We start from the raw sequence: 17,846 nt of genomic DNA on the forward strand, positions 1-17,846 counted from the left end.
GGACCAATCCCAAACCAACCTCCCAGCCTAACTCGGTGAAGTCAGTACTCTAGCATTAGAGAAACCTGCCTTCCCATCCCTCCCGGATTCTGAGGACCAAGCCGAGCAGGTGAGGAGGCAGGCACTCCCTATGCAGTGGCCAGGCTTTTCTAATAGGCGACGAACCCACAAAGGCAGAATCAAAAGGAAATCCCAGTTTATTATGGAAAACCATCTACTGGGTGTTGGGAGTAGGTGGGAGAGTAAGTGAAACCCCATTCCTGCCCAAGAGCTTTCTCCTCCAGGCCCTACCACACAAACGAATGTCTCAAACCTATTCCCCTTCCTCCCAAACTCCCAAAAAACAGGGCTATTATTCAATATGATCTCCAATGAGTACACTCAGTGGTTAAAAGTGTCTCCTTGGGACCAGTGACAAAGTTAGTCTTATACTTTTTAATGAAGGCCACAGACCAAGCCAGAAGTGCCTAAAGCAGCAAGGGTCTTTGAGGGGAAAATCCTGGTGCAGACTCCATACCCAGGCGTCTTCTGTTTTAGGTTGAATGTAATCTAAGCAGACTGTGTAGGTCCACTGAGAGGGGAGATGAAAACACAACATAGTGGGGACATGTGAGTGGTGACCATAACTGATACAGTGACCCAAGCTTGGAGGGAAAGCCTTTCTTCATCCATTGTAGATTTCTCCCTTCTTCCAGTGAAAGTTGGCCACAGCAGTGGAGGCCTTCCTGGAGGGTGCCTGTCAATTCCCTGGAAGCCTCTTTAAAATCAGAAGCAGCACCCTGCCCCACTCAGGTAGAGCCAAAGGAGAAAACATAAATAAAAGGTCCAGGCCTCACACAAGGCTTGTGGTTACAGGAGGGGCAGGGCCTCAAAGGTGAGGAAGCACAGACAAGGCAGGGATTCTATTTGTCTTTCTTGCTTTCCCCATCTGGTACTTCCGTGGGGGTGGGGGCCACAGGCTGCTCCTCGGGGATATTATCTCCAGCCTTTGATAGCTTCTTGGCCCGTTGATAGAGTTCATTCAAGTTGAATTCTCGGATCACATTCTCCTGCACAAAAGAGGTGTGCGTACACACATCAGGGTTCTGGTTGGCAAGTACTTACTGGGAAGTAAGAAGTATTTAGACACAGTCTAGAAAAGAAGGAAGGAGAAGACAGAAATCTACTCTAACCTAACTCTCCTTTTTTGGGTACCTGGACAAGTCAACCCTGTACAATTAAATACCCATTATGTGACAATCACCATGCCAAGAATTACAGCTATATTATTTAATATACTCCACAAAACGACCCTGTGATGCAAGTGTTACTCTCTCCAATTTACTGCCAAGGAACCTCAGGCCTATAGACTATACTGACTAGGGCCTCTGAGATGGAATCTTAATAAACTGTTCTCTGGCACTAGGAGTTCTGGCACACAGTAGAAGCACAAATTTGCTGAGCAAATTCATGAATGAAATCTGGTTAATTAGTCCACACTCTCACAACTAGTGGGCAAGGGGCAGAGCCAGCAATCAAACCCAAGTTGGCCTCCAAAGCTCACCACTGTTCCACATGCTTCTCCAAGCCACTCACTCATTCAGATACCTCAGAGAAGGTCCAAGAGACAGCTCGTCCTTTCTTGTCAATCTGTGGCCGCCGCATGACCTCCTTGCCACCTTGGAACAGGATCAGGGTCGGAAGCTGCTTGGTGAGGGGCGATGTGCTCACTTTGTACCTACAGGGCCCAGAAGGTACTCTGTAAATGCATCTGTCTACATTACTCAAAACCACTTATGCTCAGACCCTCTGTCCAGACCCTTACATACCGTACACTAACATCAGTATAGCGTCCGACGTCCACCTTCCCAAAATTTAGCCCCGCACAGTTGTACCTAAGAAAAATATATTATTTAATTTAACACAATAAAAGAAGAAAATGGATCAAGAGAACTGGAAATGCAGATATTTGGGGAGCAGGGAGAAAAATGCCTTTGGTTGCAATGTGAAGAAAAGAAATGAAAGAAAGAAAAGAAAAGAAAAGAAAGAAAGGAAGGAAAGGAAAGGAAAGGAAAGGAAAGGAAAGGAAAGGAAAGGAAAGAAAGAAAGGAAAGAAAGAAGAAAGAAAGAAAGAAAGAAAGAAAGAAAGAAAGAAAGAAAGAAAGAAAGAAAGAAAGAAAGAAAACAATGAGAAGGAAAGTATAGCACTTCTGCTTCCATCATCCGTCCCTATGCAGTACTCACTTGAGGGAGAGGTCAGCATAGATGGGAGCAAACGACTGGCAGTCATTAGACCAATTGGCAAAGAACTCCACAATCCAAGTGACCCTCTTGTCCCGCTCTAGCTCTTCCTGCCACACACAGGGAAGAAACAGTGAGCTGGATCACACAGGTTCCCAGAAAAGTTCAAACTTAAGCATCTAATTGCTGGCCCTGGCTTTCTCTCCCCTCTCTCCCTAGCTCCAATAACGAACCACAGTGCCCTTGACATCTACTCTGAAGAAGTTACCCCTAGTGAGTAAAAAGCACAGCTACAAAATCACCCAAAAGGGATCCAAGAAACAGAAGAAAGGAAGAGAACTCACATCAATCGTCTTATCATTGAAGTACTTGATATATTCAGGGCCCATATACAGGGGAGGCTTGCATGTCATCAGGAACACTAAACACAGAAAAAAAAAAATGTCAGAGGAGACATATTAAAGGCCTGCAGCAGGGGATTTACTTTCCTTTTTCTTTTTTTTTTTAAATTTATTCATGAGAGACACAGAGCGAGCGAGCAAGCGAAAGAGAGAGAGAGGCAGAGACACAGGCAGAGGGAGAAGCAGGCTCCATGCAAGGAGCTCGACTTGGGACTTGATCCAGGGTCTCCGGGATCACGCCATGGGCTGCAGGAGGTGCTAAACCGCTGCGCCACTGGGGCTGCCCAGGGGGGTTTACTTTCAAACTGACTCAAAGATTGTAGGCACCAAAGAATACACTTTGTGGACATATGCAGACCACTGACACATTCCCTTCTTCCTAAAATTTCCATAGATTCTTATCACCTGAGCCATGTACATAATTAATTATATACAAGATATGGAAGAAGGGTATGGAGAGACTTGTCTGGGGTTGGAATTTGGTTTGCACAACCAGTCTCCTTACCTATGCACAATGTGATGTAAAGCAGGCCCATGCGAATATCCAGACGGAAGAAAAGAATTGCATTGGCCACTTTACTAAACATGAAGATGTTGCCTATATGCTGCTCCACAGTGACTGAAACACAAAGATGTCACAGGTCAGGCTGGGCTGCATACTCCCATATCCTGTTTGTCACTCTTCCTGTGGTACTTTGAAATGGGAGAGGGGGGAAGAGGATAAGTCCAAGATCAAATTCGGCCCTGGCGTGGAATGAGGGACTCATTCACCAAATAATGCCCCTCTCATAACGAGACTGAAAGCACCTCTGGAGGGCATGAGGCCCGAGAAACCGAGGAGCAGGCTAAACTCACTGGATCTGCGGTTCTTCATCATCACGATGGCACTGAGGAACATGAGGATCTCTACTTCTCTCTGGAACAGAATCAAAGTGACAGGAATGCCATAAACCCAGATGCTTTAGCTGGGGAAGGGAGCCCAATATGGAATAAAAACTAACTGAGATCCAGATTGGGAATGGCACCAACAAAGAAAAAACTGGAGTTGGTGAAGATGCAGTGGGAAAAACACCAGTCAGGTTCAACCCACTCCTGCCATAAACTGTCTGGTGCCTTCCAATACATCATTTAACCTGAGCTTTGGTTTCCTCCATGGAACGCTAGTTATCTCAAAAAGTTACTGGGAGGAGTAAATGAGATCATGGGTATGAAAGAACTGCATAAAGTCTAGTACCGTATAAAACTGTAAGACAATATAACCAACTCAGTGTGATCCCGGCAAAATAAAATTTTTCAAGGGAAACTTCCTCTGTAATATCCCATTAGTACAATATCTGGCTGTTCTGCTTTTGGGGTTCTGTTTACATTAAGTCACTCCTTCCCATCCAATATTCATAGTGATAATCCATGCACCTTTAACAGGATTTGAGAACTGAAAGAGGCCTCTCAGGGCTTTAGAAGGCCCTTTTCAGCACCTTCAGCTTCCAGTTCTTTCTCACTTTCTAGACTCTAAGGTCCATGAGATGGATGGTAATCATGACAAAGATACCAACAAGGTAATTTCAAAGAGTAAAGATTGCAATGCACCCGGTTTGAGTGAGCGTGAGGGGGGTTGGCAACTCGAGACTAGACAATCTGAGGCCTTCCAGACCTTTCTGTCTACAATACAGGGACCCATATCACTCTTTCACACAAAACCAATCAACTACAAAATACAGCTAGAAGTCAGGGAACCTAGGTCCTGGATTTTTAGCATCATCTCCAACAAAAAGTAACTGACTGGCTTTAGAAATAAGACACGTAAATGGGAGTTAGGGAAAATGACAGACCTTACTATGGGTACCTGAGCAGAAAGTAGCACATTTTCACAAATGAAATTGGGTTAGAATTGGCACTTAACGTGGGAAGGTAACTTTAAAAAAAAGAAAGGACCTGTGGTTACACAGAAGACCCCGATGGCAAAGATTGGCTGTGTATAAGCCAAACCCAACTTCTCTTTCCTCCCAGGCACACTGCAGCTGTACTCCCTCAGTCTACTTGCATCGAAGTAGCACTGTGTGACTAGCACTCCTGCCTGGAATGTGAGTGGAAGCAATGTGCCATGCCTGTGCTAGGCAGTTAGAAAGCGTGTGTCCTCGCATTCCAGCTCTCTGTCTTCATCTGCTAGCTGGCTGGATGCTGGCATGGCCTTAAGGCCCTAATGTGAGACAGCATGAGCCTGGATTCCAAATGTACCAATATGAAGCACAGCCTCTCTGGTTGCTCTGCCTGTTTGTTCCTTGTTTTTAAACTTTGTATCATGGAAAAGTGCAAACATACATAAGGATAGAAAGGATACTAAATAGTAGCAAAATGTGCCACCCTAAAATATGCTACTTTGGATTATCCTCCATAATAACTTTGAGCCTAAAAGCAATTAAGAAGTAGATACAAGAAAAGCTCCTTCCCCTCCCTCTATTTCTCTAAAAGCAGGACATTTTTTTTTTTTTAAGATTTTGCTTATTCATTTGAGAGAGAAAGAGAGCATGCGCACAAGCACAGGGAGGGGCAGAGGGGGAGGAAAAGGGAGAGAATCTCAAGCAGACTCCGAGCTGGGCTGGAAACCCCATGTGGTGATCAGTCTCAAGGCCCTGAGATATCATGACCTGAGCCAAAACCAAGAGTCACAAGCTTAACTGACTGAGCTACCCAGGTGCCCCGAAGCACAACATAAATTTTTTAAAGTATCCTTCTCTACCAAAAAGGACAAAAGTTAATCAAGGGAGACAAATTTAGAGAGACCCTATCAGCCTGGAGACAGCGCCAGAGGAAACTAACAAACGAGCCTTTATCTACCATTAGTTTACCTTCCCACAGTTTGCCCTCCTTGGAAGCCTAAAACTTCTTTCCTTTCTCTAGTCATTTCTCCAAAAATGTATTGCTCTTTGTTGAGGATGTAATATAAGCCAGAGTTCTAATCCACCTCTGAGATAATTCATTTTCCCTGGGTATCTCCCATGCATACATGAGGTATACATGTTAATAAACTTGTTTATCTTTTGTTTTTAATGTCTTTTATTACAGGGGTTTAAGCCAAGGACTCAGAGAGGTAGAGGAAAAAAATGTTTTCTTCCCCTACAATTTCTTAATAAATCCCTACTACTCAGATTTAACAGTAACGTTTTGCCAAAACAGTTTCAATTTATCTATGCTACCCACTGTTTTTGGAGAAACTTAAAGCAAATACTAACTGTATCAATTCACCTATAAATATTTCAGTGTTTATCTCTTACAAAGAAGGACTCTTTTTTAAAGGAGGGGACAGAGGGAGAGGGAGGGAGAGAGGGGGAGGAAGGGAAGGATGGAGGAAGGAGAGGAAGGGAGAGGAGAGAGAGAAAGAGATTCTCAAGCCGACTCCACCCAGTGCAGAGCCCATTGTTGGGCTCCATCTCACCACCTTGAGATCATGCCCTGAGCCAAAATCAAGAGCTGTAGGGTCAACCAACTAACTGAGCTACTCAGGCGCCCAAAGGACTTTTTTTTTTTTAAAGAAGCCCCCGCCCCCGGTTTTTTATCTTTATTTTTTTTTAGTCACCTCTACTCCCAATGAGGGCTCAAACTCACAACCCCAAGATTTTTTTTTAATTTTTTTTTTATTTATTTATGATAGTCACAGAGAGAGAGAGAGAGAGAGGCAGAGGGAGAAGCAGGCTCCATGCACTGGGAGCCCGACGTGGGATTCGATCCCGGGTCTCCAGGATCATGCCCTGGGCCAAAGGCAGGCGCCAAACCGCTGTGCCACCTCAAGATTAAGAACTATGTGCTCTTCCAACTGACCAACCCAGACACTCTGGGACGACTTCTTCTTTTTTTTTTTTTTTTTAAGATTTTATTTATTCATGAGAGACACAGAGAGAGAGGCAGAGACACTGGCAGAGGGAGAAGCAGGCTCCATGCAGGGAGCCCGATGCGGGACTCGATCCTGGGTCTCTGGGATCAGGCCCTGGGCTGAAGGCTGCACCAAACCGCTGAGCCACCCAGGCTGCCCTTTTTTTTTTTTTTTTTTTTTTTTAACAAACCAAAATGCCACTATCACACCTAACACAAATAATAATTCCTTACTGTCATTTAATACTCGGTCCTTATGCAAATGATCCCAGTAATTTCAAATTGTCTTTGCGCAGTTTGTTCAAATTAGAAACAAGCAAGCCATATCCACATAGTACATTTGGCTGAAGTGTTTCTTTGGTCTTCCCTTTTTTTTTTTCTTTTAAAATTTTTTATTTATTTATTCATGAGAGACACAGAGAGAGAGAGACAGAGACACAGGCAGAGGGAGAAACAGGCTCCATGCAGGGAGCCCAATGTGGGACTCGATCCCAGGTCTCCAGGATCAAGCCCTGGACCGAAGGCGCTAAACTGCTGAGCCACTGGGGCTGCCCTCTTTGGTATTCCTTTATCTCTAAAGGATATCTGCTTCTTTTTTACCTATCTTCTGAAGACATTGAGTCATTAGTACTGTCAACTTTCCTGCTTTCTGGATTTGGTATGTGTTCTTCTGATGATTTTCTATCTCCCATATTTCTTGTAAAGTGGCAATGAAATCTAAAAGCTTGATTGAAATCCACATCTTTTTTCCAAATATACATCACAGGGGGATCCCTGGGTGGCGCAGCGGTTTGGCGCCTGCCTTTGGCCCAGGGCGCGATCCTGGAGACCGGGGATCGAATCCCACGTCGGGTTCCCAGTGCATGGAGCCTGCTTGCTTCTCCCTCTGCCTGTGTCTCTGCCTCTCTCTCAATCTCTCTCTCTCTCTGTGACTATCATAAGTAAATAAAAATTAAAAAAAAAAATATACATCACAGGTGATGCTAGACCCTTCCTACCGCATCCGTTCAGAAGACACAGCAACCTTTCATCTTATGGTTTTAGCATCCACAGATGATCATTGCCTAGGTTTATTATTTCATTAGCAGTTGCTAAATGCTTTTGTTGTTGCTTGGTTGGTTGGCTGAGTGTTTTTTGTTTTGTCTTAGTAAGCCCCATGCATGCCCAAAGTGGGGCTTGAACTCACAACGCTGAGATCAAAAGTCACATGCTCCACTGACTGAGCCAGCCAGGTGCCTTTGCTAAAGGATTTTTAAATTTTATCCATCCTTCCATATTTATTAGCTCAGATTTGACTATTAAGAAATCAACATTCCCTTACCAATTATTTGGTTACTCTGAAAGACAACATATATAGGAAGCACAAAATGCATCTTTCTTTTCATTTAGAAATAAACTTTTGTAATGTCACTGAAAATTCCGTGTTTACCTGTTATTTTATTTTTATTTACCTGCTATTGCTAACATTATTTACTTTAATATCCTAACTTCCCAGTCACTAAGGTAAATCAGTAAAACATGGATTTTCCAGGAAAACAAACACTAGCTATGAACTCTATGTAATTAACTTTTAAAAATTCTATCAGGGAAATAGTAAAATACAAAAAGTTCCAGTATTTTGCATATTATTAAATGAGAGTATACAGTGCATTTAGTTATATAAAAGATCCCTACACAGTGCACGTGGGTGGCTCAGTGGTTGAGCAACTGACTTCAGCTCAGGTCGTAATCCTGGGGTCCTGGGATCGAGTCCCACATCCGGCTCCCCGCGGGGAGCCTGCTTCTCCCTCTGCCTATGTCTCTGCCTCACTCTGTGTCTCTCATGAATAAATAAATAAAAATCTTAAAAAAAAAAAAAAAGTCTCTACACTTAACTAAAATCTTTACTACTACCCACTTATATCTTTTGAGTCCCATTTTGGTTAAATCAGTATGGAATACAGTAGTCCTCCCTTATCTGTGGTTTTAGCTACCTACAGTCAACCACAGTCCGGAAACAGATCATCCTCCTGACTTACCAACAGAAAGTCAACAGTAGTCTAATGCTGTTAGGATGCCTGTGTCACTCAGCTCACTTCATCATCTGATATCATCATCATCATAAGGATGAGTATAGTACAATAAGATATTTTGAGGGAGACAGACCACACTGACGTAAGTTTCATTGTGTTATGTTGTTAAAACTGCATTATTTTATTAGTTATTGTTGTTAATCTCTTACTGTACCTAAATTGTGAATAAACTTATCACAGGTATGTACATGAGATCATCATATATATAAGGTCGGGTACTAACCAGGGTTTCAGGCAACCCCTGGTGGTAGGGGGTGGGTATTGCAATGACGATCCACCACCCCACCTGCCTCAGATAAGGGGGGAATCACTGTAAAAATAGGAACTTCTGGGGGCAGCCCAGGTGGCTCAGCGGTTTAGCACTGCCTTCAGCCCAGGGCATGATCCTGGAGACCCCGGATGGAGTCCCACGTCGGGCTCCCTGCATGCAGCCTGCTTCTCCCTCTGCCTCTCTCTCTCTCTCTCTCTCTCTCTCTCTCTCTCTCTGTGTGTCTCTAATGAATAAATAAATATTTAAAAAAAAATAGGAACTTCTAAACAAGCATGGCTACACTTGAGCTTTTTTTGTCAAAGTGTCTGGGAAAGCACAGAGGATGTAGGAAAGCATTAACAAGGGATGGAGAAACAAAATAAGGGAGTGGGTTCTGGTAAAGGTCAAGACTCACTTTGGGGGCTGGGGAAGAAAAAAAAGACGAAAACTCAGGTTGACCCCCTTCCCTTCCCGCAGAACACACCCGCTGCTGTACAGCAGTGCGCACAGAGCTTCAACTCCTTTTACTCCGCACCTACTCAAGGAAAGCAGGTCTCAAGGGAGATCTCTTTACAATTTAGTTTTTACGATCCCGTTTCAGCGGGCCTAACGCCTGTGTTGATGTTTTTGCATCCTCGGAATGCGGCAGCGGGCCTAGCAGGTAACGCGCGCCCTGGGGGTGTTAACTGAATCCAGCAACGGCTGACAAAGCGTGCAGGGGTGGCTGCGGGTCGCAGTCCCTCACCGGTGGGCTCCCTGGCGACTACGCCGAGGTCAAGCTCTCCATCAGTTAAACGGGGGCACCACGACCCGCCGTGTTTATACCTCACCAGCTCCTCCAGAAGCTTTACATAAAAGGCGGCCCTGTGAAATACTGGACACGTGTCGAGTTTGGGTACGGCCGCTGACCAGCATGAACCGGGCGATGGAAAGAACCCTGCACTCAAGAATCCTAAGAGCCAGGCGGCCGTGCAGGCTAACCCGCTGTCTGCCCATCTCAATTAAGCACCAAGAGGTTTAGGCTCGAGGATGCTCCAGGCCCCACATTCTAACAGTCTGTGAGGCCGCTACGAGCTCGCGACCTCGAGGCTCCCGCATGCAACCTCGGGGAGCAGGGACAGTGAAGGTCGCGGGGTCCGCTCACCCAGTCAAAGTCACACGGGTTGCCGTCTTCGCGCTGCGTGGGGAGACTGCTACAGAGAGGGGGCAGCTTCCTCACGAGTAAGAATGCAACAGAAAGCAGGGCTGACAGGAGATAATAAGGTCGGGCCAGCCATCGTGAAAGTCGTGGCACCGAATACACCAGAGCGATTAGAGGTGCCAGGACCGCCATCTTTCCGGCCTTTGCGGGGCCCGCGGAGCTTCGGCGTCTGTAGGTCTGGCCCCGCCCCTTCCACCAGAGAGCCTTCCATTGGGTTTGGCCTCGGATGCACCGCCTCCGCGCCCGGAAGTAGATCTCTGATTGGGCGTTGCGGAAGGTAAGGGGCTTTGACGTCTTATTGGTCGACCTAGATGTCGCTTTCTCCACTTAAGTCATTTTATTGGATATGCGACGGTGGCGCACGGAGACGGCCTTTAGGAGAATCTCTGCAAGTTAGATAGCACTTCCGGAACGTTCTCATAAAGCGACGGAAGTAGCTGCCAGAAAACGGTAGGCGGGGCACCCAATGAAAAGCGGCTCCTAGAGGAAGGGGGCGGGACATCGTGAGAGGATTGTCCAATGAAAACGACCGACGCCAGACACTGGGACCGCGCCGGGGCGGAGGAGACGATGGAGAATTTCTCGGCGCTGTTCGGAGCTCAGGCTGACCCACCACCACCACCAAGCGCGCTCGGCTTCGGACCAGGAAAGCCTCCACCTCCTCCTCCCCCTCCTCCGGGCGGGGGCCCCGGCACGGCCCCGCCGTCCACCGCGGCCACGGCTCCTCCCGGCGCCGACAAGTCGGCGGCTGGCTGCGGTCCCTTCTACCTTATGCGGGAACTGCCAGGTGAGTACTAGGCCTGGCAGAAGGCAGCCAATCGGATCGTACCGAGGAGGCGGTGGGCGTGGCTCTCGGCCAGCCGGGGGAGGTGCGGGGTATCCTAGGCAACGCGTGCCTGGCTTCGGAGCTCCGAGTCGGGAGGGCGCTGAGGACTCGCGACCGAAGGGATGACATGAATTTTTGGCCTGGTTTGGGAAAGGGGAGAGAAGGCCTTTCGGCGACCCATCTTTCACACCGAATCTGGCTCTGTCCCTGATGCTAGCTTTTGGTTCCCTGAAAACTCTCCGGGGTTTGAGTTTGGAACTCGCGACGCCTGATTTAACATCCGTGCAGACCTAAGGTTTTCCAGATCTGTCACAGACATGCTCTTGGTTTGAGGCGTGTTGCCGTCTTCCTGAGGGCTTCCGCGTTTCCTCAACTACCCGAAGGAGGGAGGAGACTCGAACCAAAGAATTGTTTTGTTGAGCACCTAATGTGTACCGAAAGCACTGTTCTATTTTTTTTTTTTTTTTTTGATAGTCATACAGAGAGAGAGAGAGAGGCAGAGACACAGGCAGAGGGAGAAGCAGGCTCCATGCACCGGGAGCCCGACGTGGGATTCGATCCCGGGTCTCCAGGATCGCGCCCTGGGCCAAAGGCAGGCGCCAAACCGCTGCGCCACCCAGGGATCCCCTAAATGCTTAAGATACAGAAGTGACTAGGGCTGACAGGACCTCTGCCTGTTTTGGAGTTTACATTTCAAGGGAGGAGGCGGCACAGAGTGCACTAGATAACATCACACAGTGGTTAGTGCTACAAGGAGAAAATGTGATAAAGAGTTGAGGCTTTAGCCAGAGTGATCAAAGAAGCCATCTCCGAGTAGATAATATTTGAGGGTAAAGAGCCAGTCACGTGTGAGTGGGAGAGATAACACGCAAGAAATGAGGTCAGAAGCCCTGGTGTGAGGGAAAACCTTGGACTATCCGAGGATCAGAAGACCAGTTGGACTCCAGTGAAGTTTCAAGGGAAGGAGTGATAGGATATGGAGGGCGTGGGGGAGACAGGAGCCTTTGTAAAGCATTTAGATTTTAAGTACAGGGGAGCCATTGTATTTTTTTAAAATTTTTTTTTAGTAATCTCTGTACTCAAACTGGGGCTCAAATGCACCACCCGAGATCAGGAGCCACCTGCTGTACCAACTGAGCCAGCCAGATGCTCCTCAGGGGGAGCCATCTTAGCACACAGGAAAGTGACACCATCTGATTTTACTTATTTTTAATTATCCAAACAACTACATTAAGAATGGAAAGTGGGGGGATCCCTGGGTGGCGCAGTGGTTTGGCGCCTGCCTTTGGCCCAGGGCGCGATCCTGGAGACCGGGGATCGAATCCCACATCAGGCTCCCGGTGCATGGAGCCTGCTTCTCCCTCCGCCTGTGTCTCTGCCTCTCTCTCTCTCTCTCTGTGACTATCATAAATAAATAAAAATTAAAAAAAAAAAAAAAAAAAGAATGGAAAGTGGGGAAATCAGCCAGAAGTTACTGCATAGTAGTCCCGGAAGGAGATGATGGTTTGGACTAGGCAGTAGCAGTGCAGGAGAGAAGTGAACTGATGCAGGGTAAATGTTAGGGGCAGAGCTTAGAGGAATGAAGGGTTGAATATAGAAGTAGGGAGGAACTTGTGAATTCCTGGCTTGAATAGTTGGGTGGATGGTAGTGCTAAGACCAAGAAGGAACACATTTGAGGAGATGGAAATCAAGAGTCGCTTTGGACACGTTAAATCTCCAAGTTGCCCCTCAGTTCCTCCCAAGTTCTACTGCTACATCAGGGGTTGAGGGAAATAATAATGCATATTGGCCTGGTGCTTTGAAGTTCATAGTGCAGTTAGGTATGTAATAGAATTTGATACTGAGAATAGCCTCTTGAGATAGGCATGTTACACTTGAATAAAACTGAAGCACAGAGAGGTTGACTCTCCTTTGGTCAGTTAGGGGTTGATGTCCACCAGCACTTTCTCTAACCTTATTTATTCTATTTATAAAATTGTACCTATTTATATCAAGCACTTGACAGATGCTACTACCTGTTTGGGGCAAGTGCTGGGTATGTAGGAAGGGGGGCACCTGATGAGAAGGAAAAGAATTAATAAATCTAGCCCTTGCTTTTAAGGAGCTTATTTTACATAGGGATATAACATATGTGGTTTAAGGATAGTGACTATAGGGCAGCCCCAGGGGCACAGCGGTTTAGTGCTGCCTGCAGCCCGGGGCGTGATCCAGCGGTTTGGCCCCTGCCTTCGGCCCAGGGCGTGATCCTGGGGTCCTGGGATCAAGTCCCGTGTGGGGCTCCCTGCATGGAGCCCACTTCTCTCTCTGCCTGTGTCTCTGCCTCTCTCTCACTGTGTCTCTATGAATAAATAAAGTCTTTAAAAAAGAAAACTTTTTTTAAAAAAAATGTTAGTGACTATATTTCTTGTTAAGGCTGATCTCATTATTTCGTGATCATACCTCATATACTATTGAGCACTACATGATGGGGGCCCCTGGGTGGCTCAGTAGGTAGAGCATGCAATTCAATTCTTGATCTTGGGGTTGCAAGTTTGAGCCCCACATTGAGAGTAGATGTCTACTTAAAAAAACAAAAAACTACATGTTGCTTTTCAAAATGTGTTCCTTGATCCAAAATGACAAAAAGAGTTGTCACTTGAGCCAGACCTTGGAAATTTCATATTGGTGAAGAAAACTTAGAATAACTGTCTTATAATTACATCAATTTTCCTAAAACAAACTTCCTAAAAGGAAACAAGAAGTATGTTTTTCAGGAGATGATGGAGACTCATTTGGATGGGTCAGCAATTTGGCATAGGGGAGTAGTGGCTGAAGTTAGAGTAAGATGTATTTTACCATGAGTACCTAAGGAATTTGAGCTTTTTCCTGAGGGTAATAGAAAACCATTGAAATTTTTGACCTGAGGAGTACTGCTTCTAAAAATATCTGGAGAATATGGGTGCCATGTATTGAAATAGAGAAGACATAAATGAGGTGGAGAAAATTTGGAGTTTAAAAAAATTAATCTGCATGAAATTAACTAGGAGGAAGTTGGAAACCTAAGACTAATTTTTAGGAGTGGAGTGTTAGGAGACTGGGGAGAGACATTTAGAAATCATCTTCATGGAACTGGTAGTCAAAACAGGATGTTGGATGGGCTCATAAAGTGTTTAGGAAAAGCAGGATAACTAGAATGGCAGGAGGCAGTGTCTGTTTAGGAGGAGCCAGTACCGTGGCACTGAGTCTTCTGCCGCCACAGTACACCGTGCTTCTGGAACGTTTGGCATGAGAAAGGAAAAAGAGAAGAATAGAGCAAGGCCTTGGGGTACGGAGGGAAAATACCTTGCTCTCTTAACAATTACTGAGCATCAAAGATGTGTATTACATGGGGCCACCAGCAATACATGTGTGAACAAGACAAACATTGTCTCGGCCCCCAAGGGACTCACGTCAGAACCTGGGTTTTTCCAAGTGAATGATTATGAACAAGCCACTTTTGTCATTTGCATTCTTCGTGTTCATCATAACTGTAGATGAAATTGTAGGCTAGCTAGCTCCACCCTTTGCCACTAGGTCCTTATTAGATTACTAACAAGTTTCCATTCTTTGAAAAAAGTCAGCCATGCAGTATTTATACTGATAGTACCTTGCATTTATAGAATATAATTTTCAACGTTTTCATTTGAACCTTGAAAAAAAAAAATTAGCGTGCTTAAGATAGCTGTTACTCCACTGCAGAGATAAGGGGAAAGAAACTATGGCATTAACTTTGAGGCAAAAAGCATCATACTTGGTATTATTAGTAATAGAGACAGTGGTAACAAATTAGTCAGCAGTAGCTAAAAGTCCTGTTCCTTATGTGAAGATAATTAGTGTTTCTTGCTAGCGCAAAAAAAAAAAAAAAGTCCTTGATCAGATGCTCAAGCCTTTGCCCTTTTTGGTCCTTACCTTGCTCGGTAGCTAAGCTCTGAGGTAAGATCCTGCTGTCCAGAGTATAATTTCTCACTGGTAGATTATATGAAAAGCACCCAGAACAGTGTTTAGCACAGTAATTACATCATGTAAGTTATTATTGCGAGGAGTCCAAGTTGGGGAGAGTGTCTTCTTCTTTGGGGTGAGTTTCCATCTGTGCCCTATTTGGATGTTTGCCGATTTTTCTCCTTGTTCCGACTATTACCATTCTTTGGTTTATGTTTTCAGCATCTATTATGTTACTTAGTTTTGCTGTTTCTTACTTTAAAAAATAAATTTAATTCTTTATAATTCTCACTACTCTTGGGACTAGTATCTTTTTGTTCTCCGTGCCCTCTAGGCAGCACCGAGCTGACAGGCAGCACCAATCTGATCACACACTACAACCTGGAACATTCCTATAATAAATTTTGTGGGAAGAAGGTGAAGGAGAAACTCAGTAACTTCCTGCCGGACCTGCCAGGAATGATTGATCTGCCTGGTTCCCACGATAACAGCAGCCTCCGCTCTCTCATCGAGAAACCCCCTATTCTTGGTGGCTCTTTTAATCCCATCACAGGGACCATGCTGGCTGGTTTCCGCCTCCACACTGGCCCGGTGAGTCCCCTCTTGGGGAGGCCTGAAAGGCGTGGAGATGGTTTCTCTCTCCAAGTCTGTTCCTCCATAACTTACTGAGCAGAACAGATGATGGGAGCAGAGCATTTTGTCCCTCCACTCACCTGGAACTTCCTTTGGTTCCTTCAGTTACCAGAGCAGTGTCGCCTGATGCATATTCAGCCTCCCAAGAAGAAGAATAAGCACAAGCACAAACAGAGCCGTACCCAGGATCCTGTCCCCCCAGGTAAGCAGCAGTTCTATTCAAAGACAGAAAACCTGGACCTGGTTGGACCATCCTGTTTTTAAAAACCCAGTTAGGTTCCTTACAGAGCCCCAGACTTCCCAAGTTCTCCTGATACTGGTATAAGGGTAATTAGGGTTTCCTTCAAGTAGAAAGCTGGAACAGTGCCTTAGCAGTGCCTCCCTTATCCTTTCTGGCCATTAGAGGAGCAGGTGCCCTTGACTAGGTTTTCCTGTGGTCTTCAGAGTTCCTAGCTGTAGGGAATTTTGAGTTCTACAGGTGATCGGCACACACTGTTTCCTACAGAAACACCATCTGATTCTGATCACAAGAAGAAGAAAAAGAAAAAAGAGGAGGATCCTGAACGGAAAAGGAAGAAGAAAGAGAAGAAGAAAAAGAAGGTAGGTTAGGGCTGTGCTGCTGCAACCCAGAGCCTCCCCGTCTCACCCTGTCTTTGAAGGTCCTTTGCCTCAGGTGGGACCCAGGATTAAAACCCAGGGCATGTTGCAGCTTTTTCCTGCACCTCCTGATGGAGGCCAAGGCTACTTCCTAGTTGTTCTCTTAGCCCTCCTCCCTTGTCTTCCCCAGAACCGACACAGTCCAGACCACCCAGGCGTGGGCGGCTCTCAGGCCAGCAGCAGCAGCAGCCTCCGCTAACAGGACTCTACTGGAAGGGCTTTTCCTGCTGTCCCGAACCTGCTGACAAAAGCTGCCTTCCTAGGCCCAGACTCTGCCGTGGGAGCATCCCCTGTAACTGGGATAGAAGCCAGCTCCAACTGTGCTGGGCTAAGATTAACACATTATATGAGAAGGGCCCTGCTTTTGTAAAGCTCGGCCCAGTTGGCTTTCTCACGGACATCTCTTCCTCTCCCGGGAAGCTTTCTTTTCATCTCTTCTGTGCAATTGGTCTGATTTAGGACATTGTCTGATGTTAGGGTTTTTCTTTAAAAAAAAAAAAATTGCATTTATCAAACTGGCTGAACTGTGGCTGCCTGTTAAGACGTAAGTGCCTTTCTATGTGAGAGTCAGGGTTGAAGCCAAGGCATTCAGAGATCTGTGGGGAATTTGGGTCTTCATTACATTATCTTATTAGCAGGCAGGGAGACCACCAAAATGAGATTGGGGAACATGGTCCACAAGTGAGGCAGAGCTTGCTAATACCTGTCCACAGTGGACACTTCACACTGCCCATCATGTTGAGAACCAAGCACCTGGATGAGATCTATACCATCTATCTGAAGAGCTGATCCAGTTAAGGCTCAGCTCCCTTCTAGGTCAATTTTGCATTGAAACAGAATAGCCAACTGAAAAAGCACCCACAGTAATCACCAGTGTACTTCAACAAGGTCAATTCCTGGCCAAGCCTATGGGTTTTGTTTTGTTTAATCTCTGGCAAGCAAAGGTAAACGCTTCTCATCTTTATAAGAATCTTTGACCTGCCTCATTGCTTAGGTAAAACAATGAAATTATTAGGCTGATGTGAAAACATTTCTAAACTTCTAAGACAGCCACAAAAAGGGAACCTAAACTAGCAGAATGTGAAAGAAATTCCTTCATTGTTTACAGCAGGCCAGGTAACTAGAAATGTCCACGAGAAAATCCAAACTATTGTAATCTGACTTTAAATAAATTTGACACAGAACAGTTAAAATCTGTTGCTATGAGCCAAGATTGTTACTAGATCAGTAGGTGGAAAACCAGTCATTGAGCTACAGTTTTAATCTAGGATTTCAGAGCAAGGGTGTATATACTTAAGTCACGGACAGTGAAAATAATGGGTTCTGGCAGGCTTCCGGAGATGTAGTGTCTGAGGCGGCCTATTTAAAATTAGGGCACAGCCTTTTTGCTTTCAACAAACAGAACAGACACCATGAGCTACCAAACTGGAGTGCCAGCCACATCCAGGCAGTCTCCCTCTAATGGGCTTTCATCCCTTGATCATCCACTGTCTCACTTCTGGCTACATCCAAAGAGCTTACTGTCCAGAGACAAAATTCTGTATTTAAGAACTGTGGCAGTCAAGAATTCTCTAAACTTTGAAATGACAAGGAGCTGAGGTGGTCACAAAAGGTTTCTTCTAGGAATTTTTAAATTAAATCACCAAAATAAAAACAGAACCTGTTGTTTTAAGTGGTTATTCTCTAGTCCTGCCTAAAGGTGGGCCAGGACCAGGGAAGCTTACAAGGTTTTCTTTATAACTTCCCACCAGAGATCATTCA

The 17,846-nt window shown here is 45.6% G+C and overlaps 2 protein-coding genes across 5 annotated transcripts; one reads left to right on the plus strand and one right to left on the minus strand.

The window, feature by feature from the left end:
* Nucleotides 1–179: 179 nt before the first annotated feature.
* On the minus strand, nucleotides 180–10,212 carry TMX2 (thioredoxin related transmembrane protein 2). 4 transcript variants are annotated; one of them, XM_041723018.1, is made up of 8 exons: nucleotides 9,955–10,203; nucleotides 3,477–3,537; nucleotides 3,127–3,240; nucleotides 2,565–2,641; nucleotides 2,224–2,330; nucleotides 1,809–1,874; nucleotides 1,588–1,717; nucleotides 180–1,049 (listed from the first exon to the last, which is right to left on the minus strand). In XM_041723018.1, the coding sequence occupies exons 1-8, from the start codon at nucleotides 10,141–10,143 to the stop codon at nucleotides 903–905; spliced, it is 891 nt and encodes a 296-aa protein (XP_041578952.1). In that variant the 5' UTR covers nucleotides 10,144–10,203; the 3' UTR covers nucleotides 180–902. The 4 variants fall into 4 exon arrangements, with proteins under 4 accessions (XP_041578952.1, XP_041578953.1, XP_041578955.1 ...); XM_041723019.1 differs by lacking the exon at nucleotides 3,127–3,240 and having other exon boundaries at nucleotides 9,955–10,204; XM_041723021.1 differs by lacking the exon at nucleotides 3,477–3,537 and having other exon boundaries at nucleotides 9,955–10,091.
* A 316-nt stretch (nucleotides 10,213–10,528) lies between these two features.
* MED19 (mediator complex subunit 19) lies at nucleotides 10,529–17,739 on the plus strand. The gene is made up of 5 exons (XM_041721835.1): nucleotides 10,529–10,798; nucleotides 15,130–15,386; nucleotides 15,534–15,630; nucleotides 15,934–16,028; nucleotides 16,216–17,739. Exons 1-5 carry the CDS (start codon nucleotides 10,531–10,533, stop codon nucleotides 16,282–16,284), a joined length of 786 nt encoding a protein of 261 aa, XP_041577769.1. The 5' UTR covers nucleotides 10,529–10,530; the 3' UTR covers nucleotides 16,285–17,739.
* Nucleotides 17,740–17,846: the final 107 nt, after the last annotated feature.

The sequence above is a fragment of the Vulpes lagopus genome, chromosome 11, assembly GCF_018345385.1.
Source record: "Vulpes lagopus strain Blue_001 chromosome 11, ASM1834538v1, whole genome shotgun sequence".
Lineage (NCBI taxonomy): Eukaryota > Metazoa > Chordata > Mammalia > Carnivora > Canidae > Vulpes > Vulpes lagopus.

Excerpts from the sequence above, each read along its gene's own strand:
- MED19 (XM_041721835.1), top strand. The coding sequence starts at position 10,531 with ATGAAAACGACCGACGCCAGACACTGGGACCGCGCCGGGGCGGAGGAG. Across the intron at positions 10,799-15,129 it reads CCTTATGCGGGAACTGCCAG|GCAGCACCGAGCTGACAGGC; the intron begins GTGAGTACTAGG and ends CGTGCCCTCTAG. Across the intron at positions 15,387-15,533 it reads TCCGCCTCCACACTGGCCCG|TTACCAGAGCAGTGTCGCCT; the intron begins GTGAGTCCCCTC and ends TGGTTCCTTCAG.
- TMX2 (XM_041723018.1), bottom strand. The coding sequence starts at position 10,143 with ATGGCGGTCCTGGCACCTCTAATCGCTCTGGTGTATTCGGTGCCACGA. Across the intron at positions 3,538-9,954 it reads ACCCGTGTGACTTTGACTGG|AGAGAAGTAGAGATCCTCAT; the intron begins GTGAGCGGACCC and ends ATTCTGTTCCAG. Across the intron at positions 1,718-1,808 it reads TATACTGATGTTAGTGTACG|GTACAAAGTGAGCACATCGC; the intron begins GTATGTAAGGGT and ends TGGGCCCTGTAG.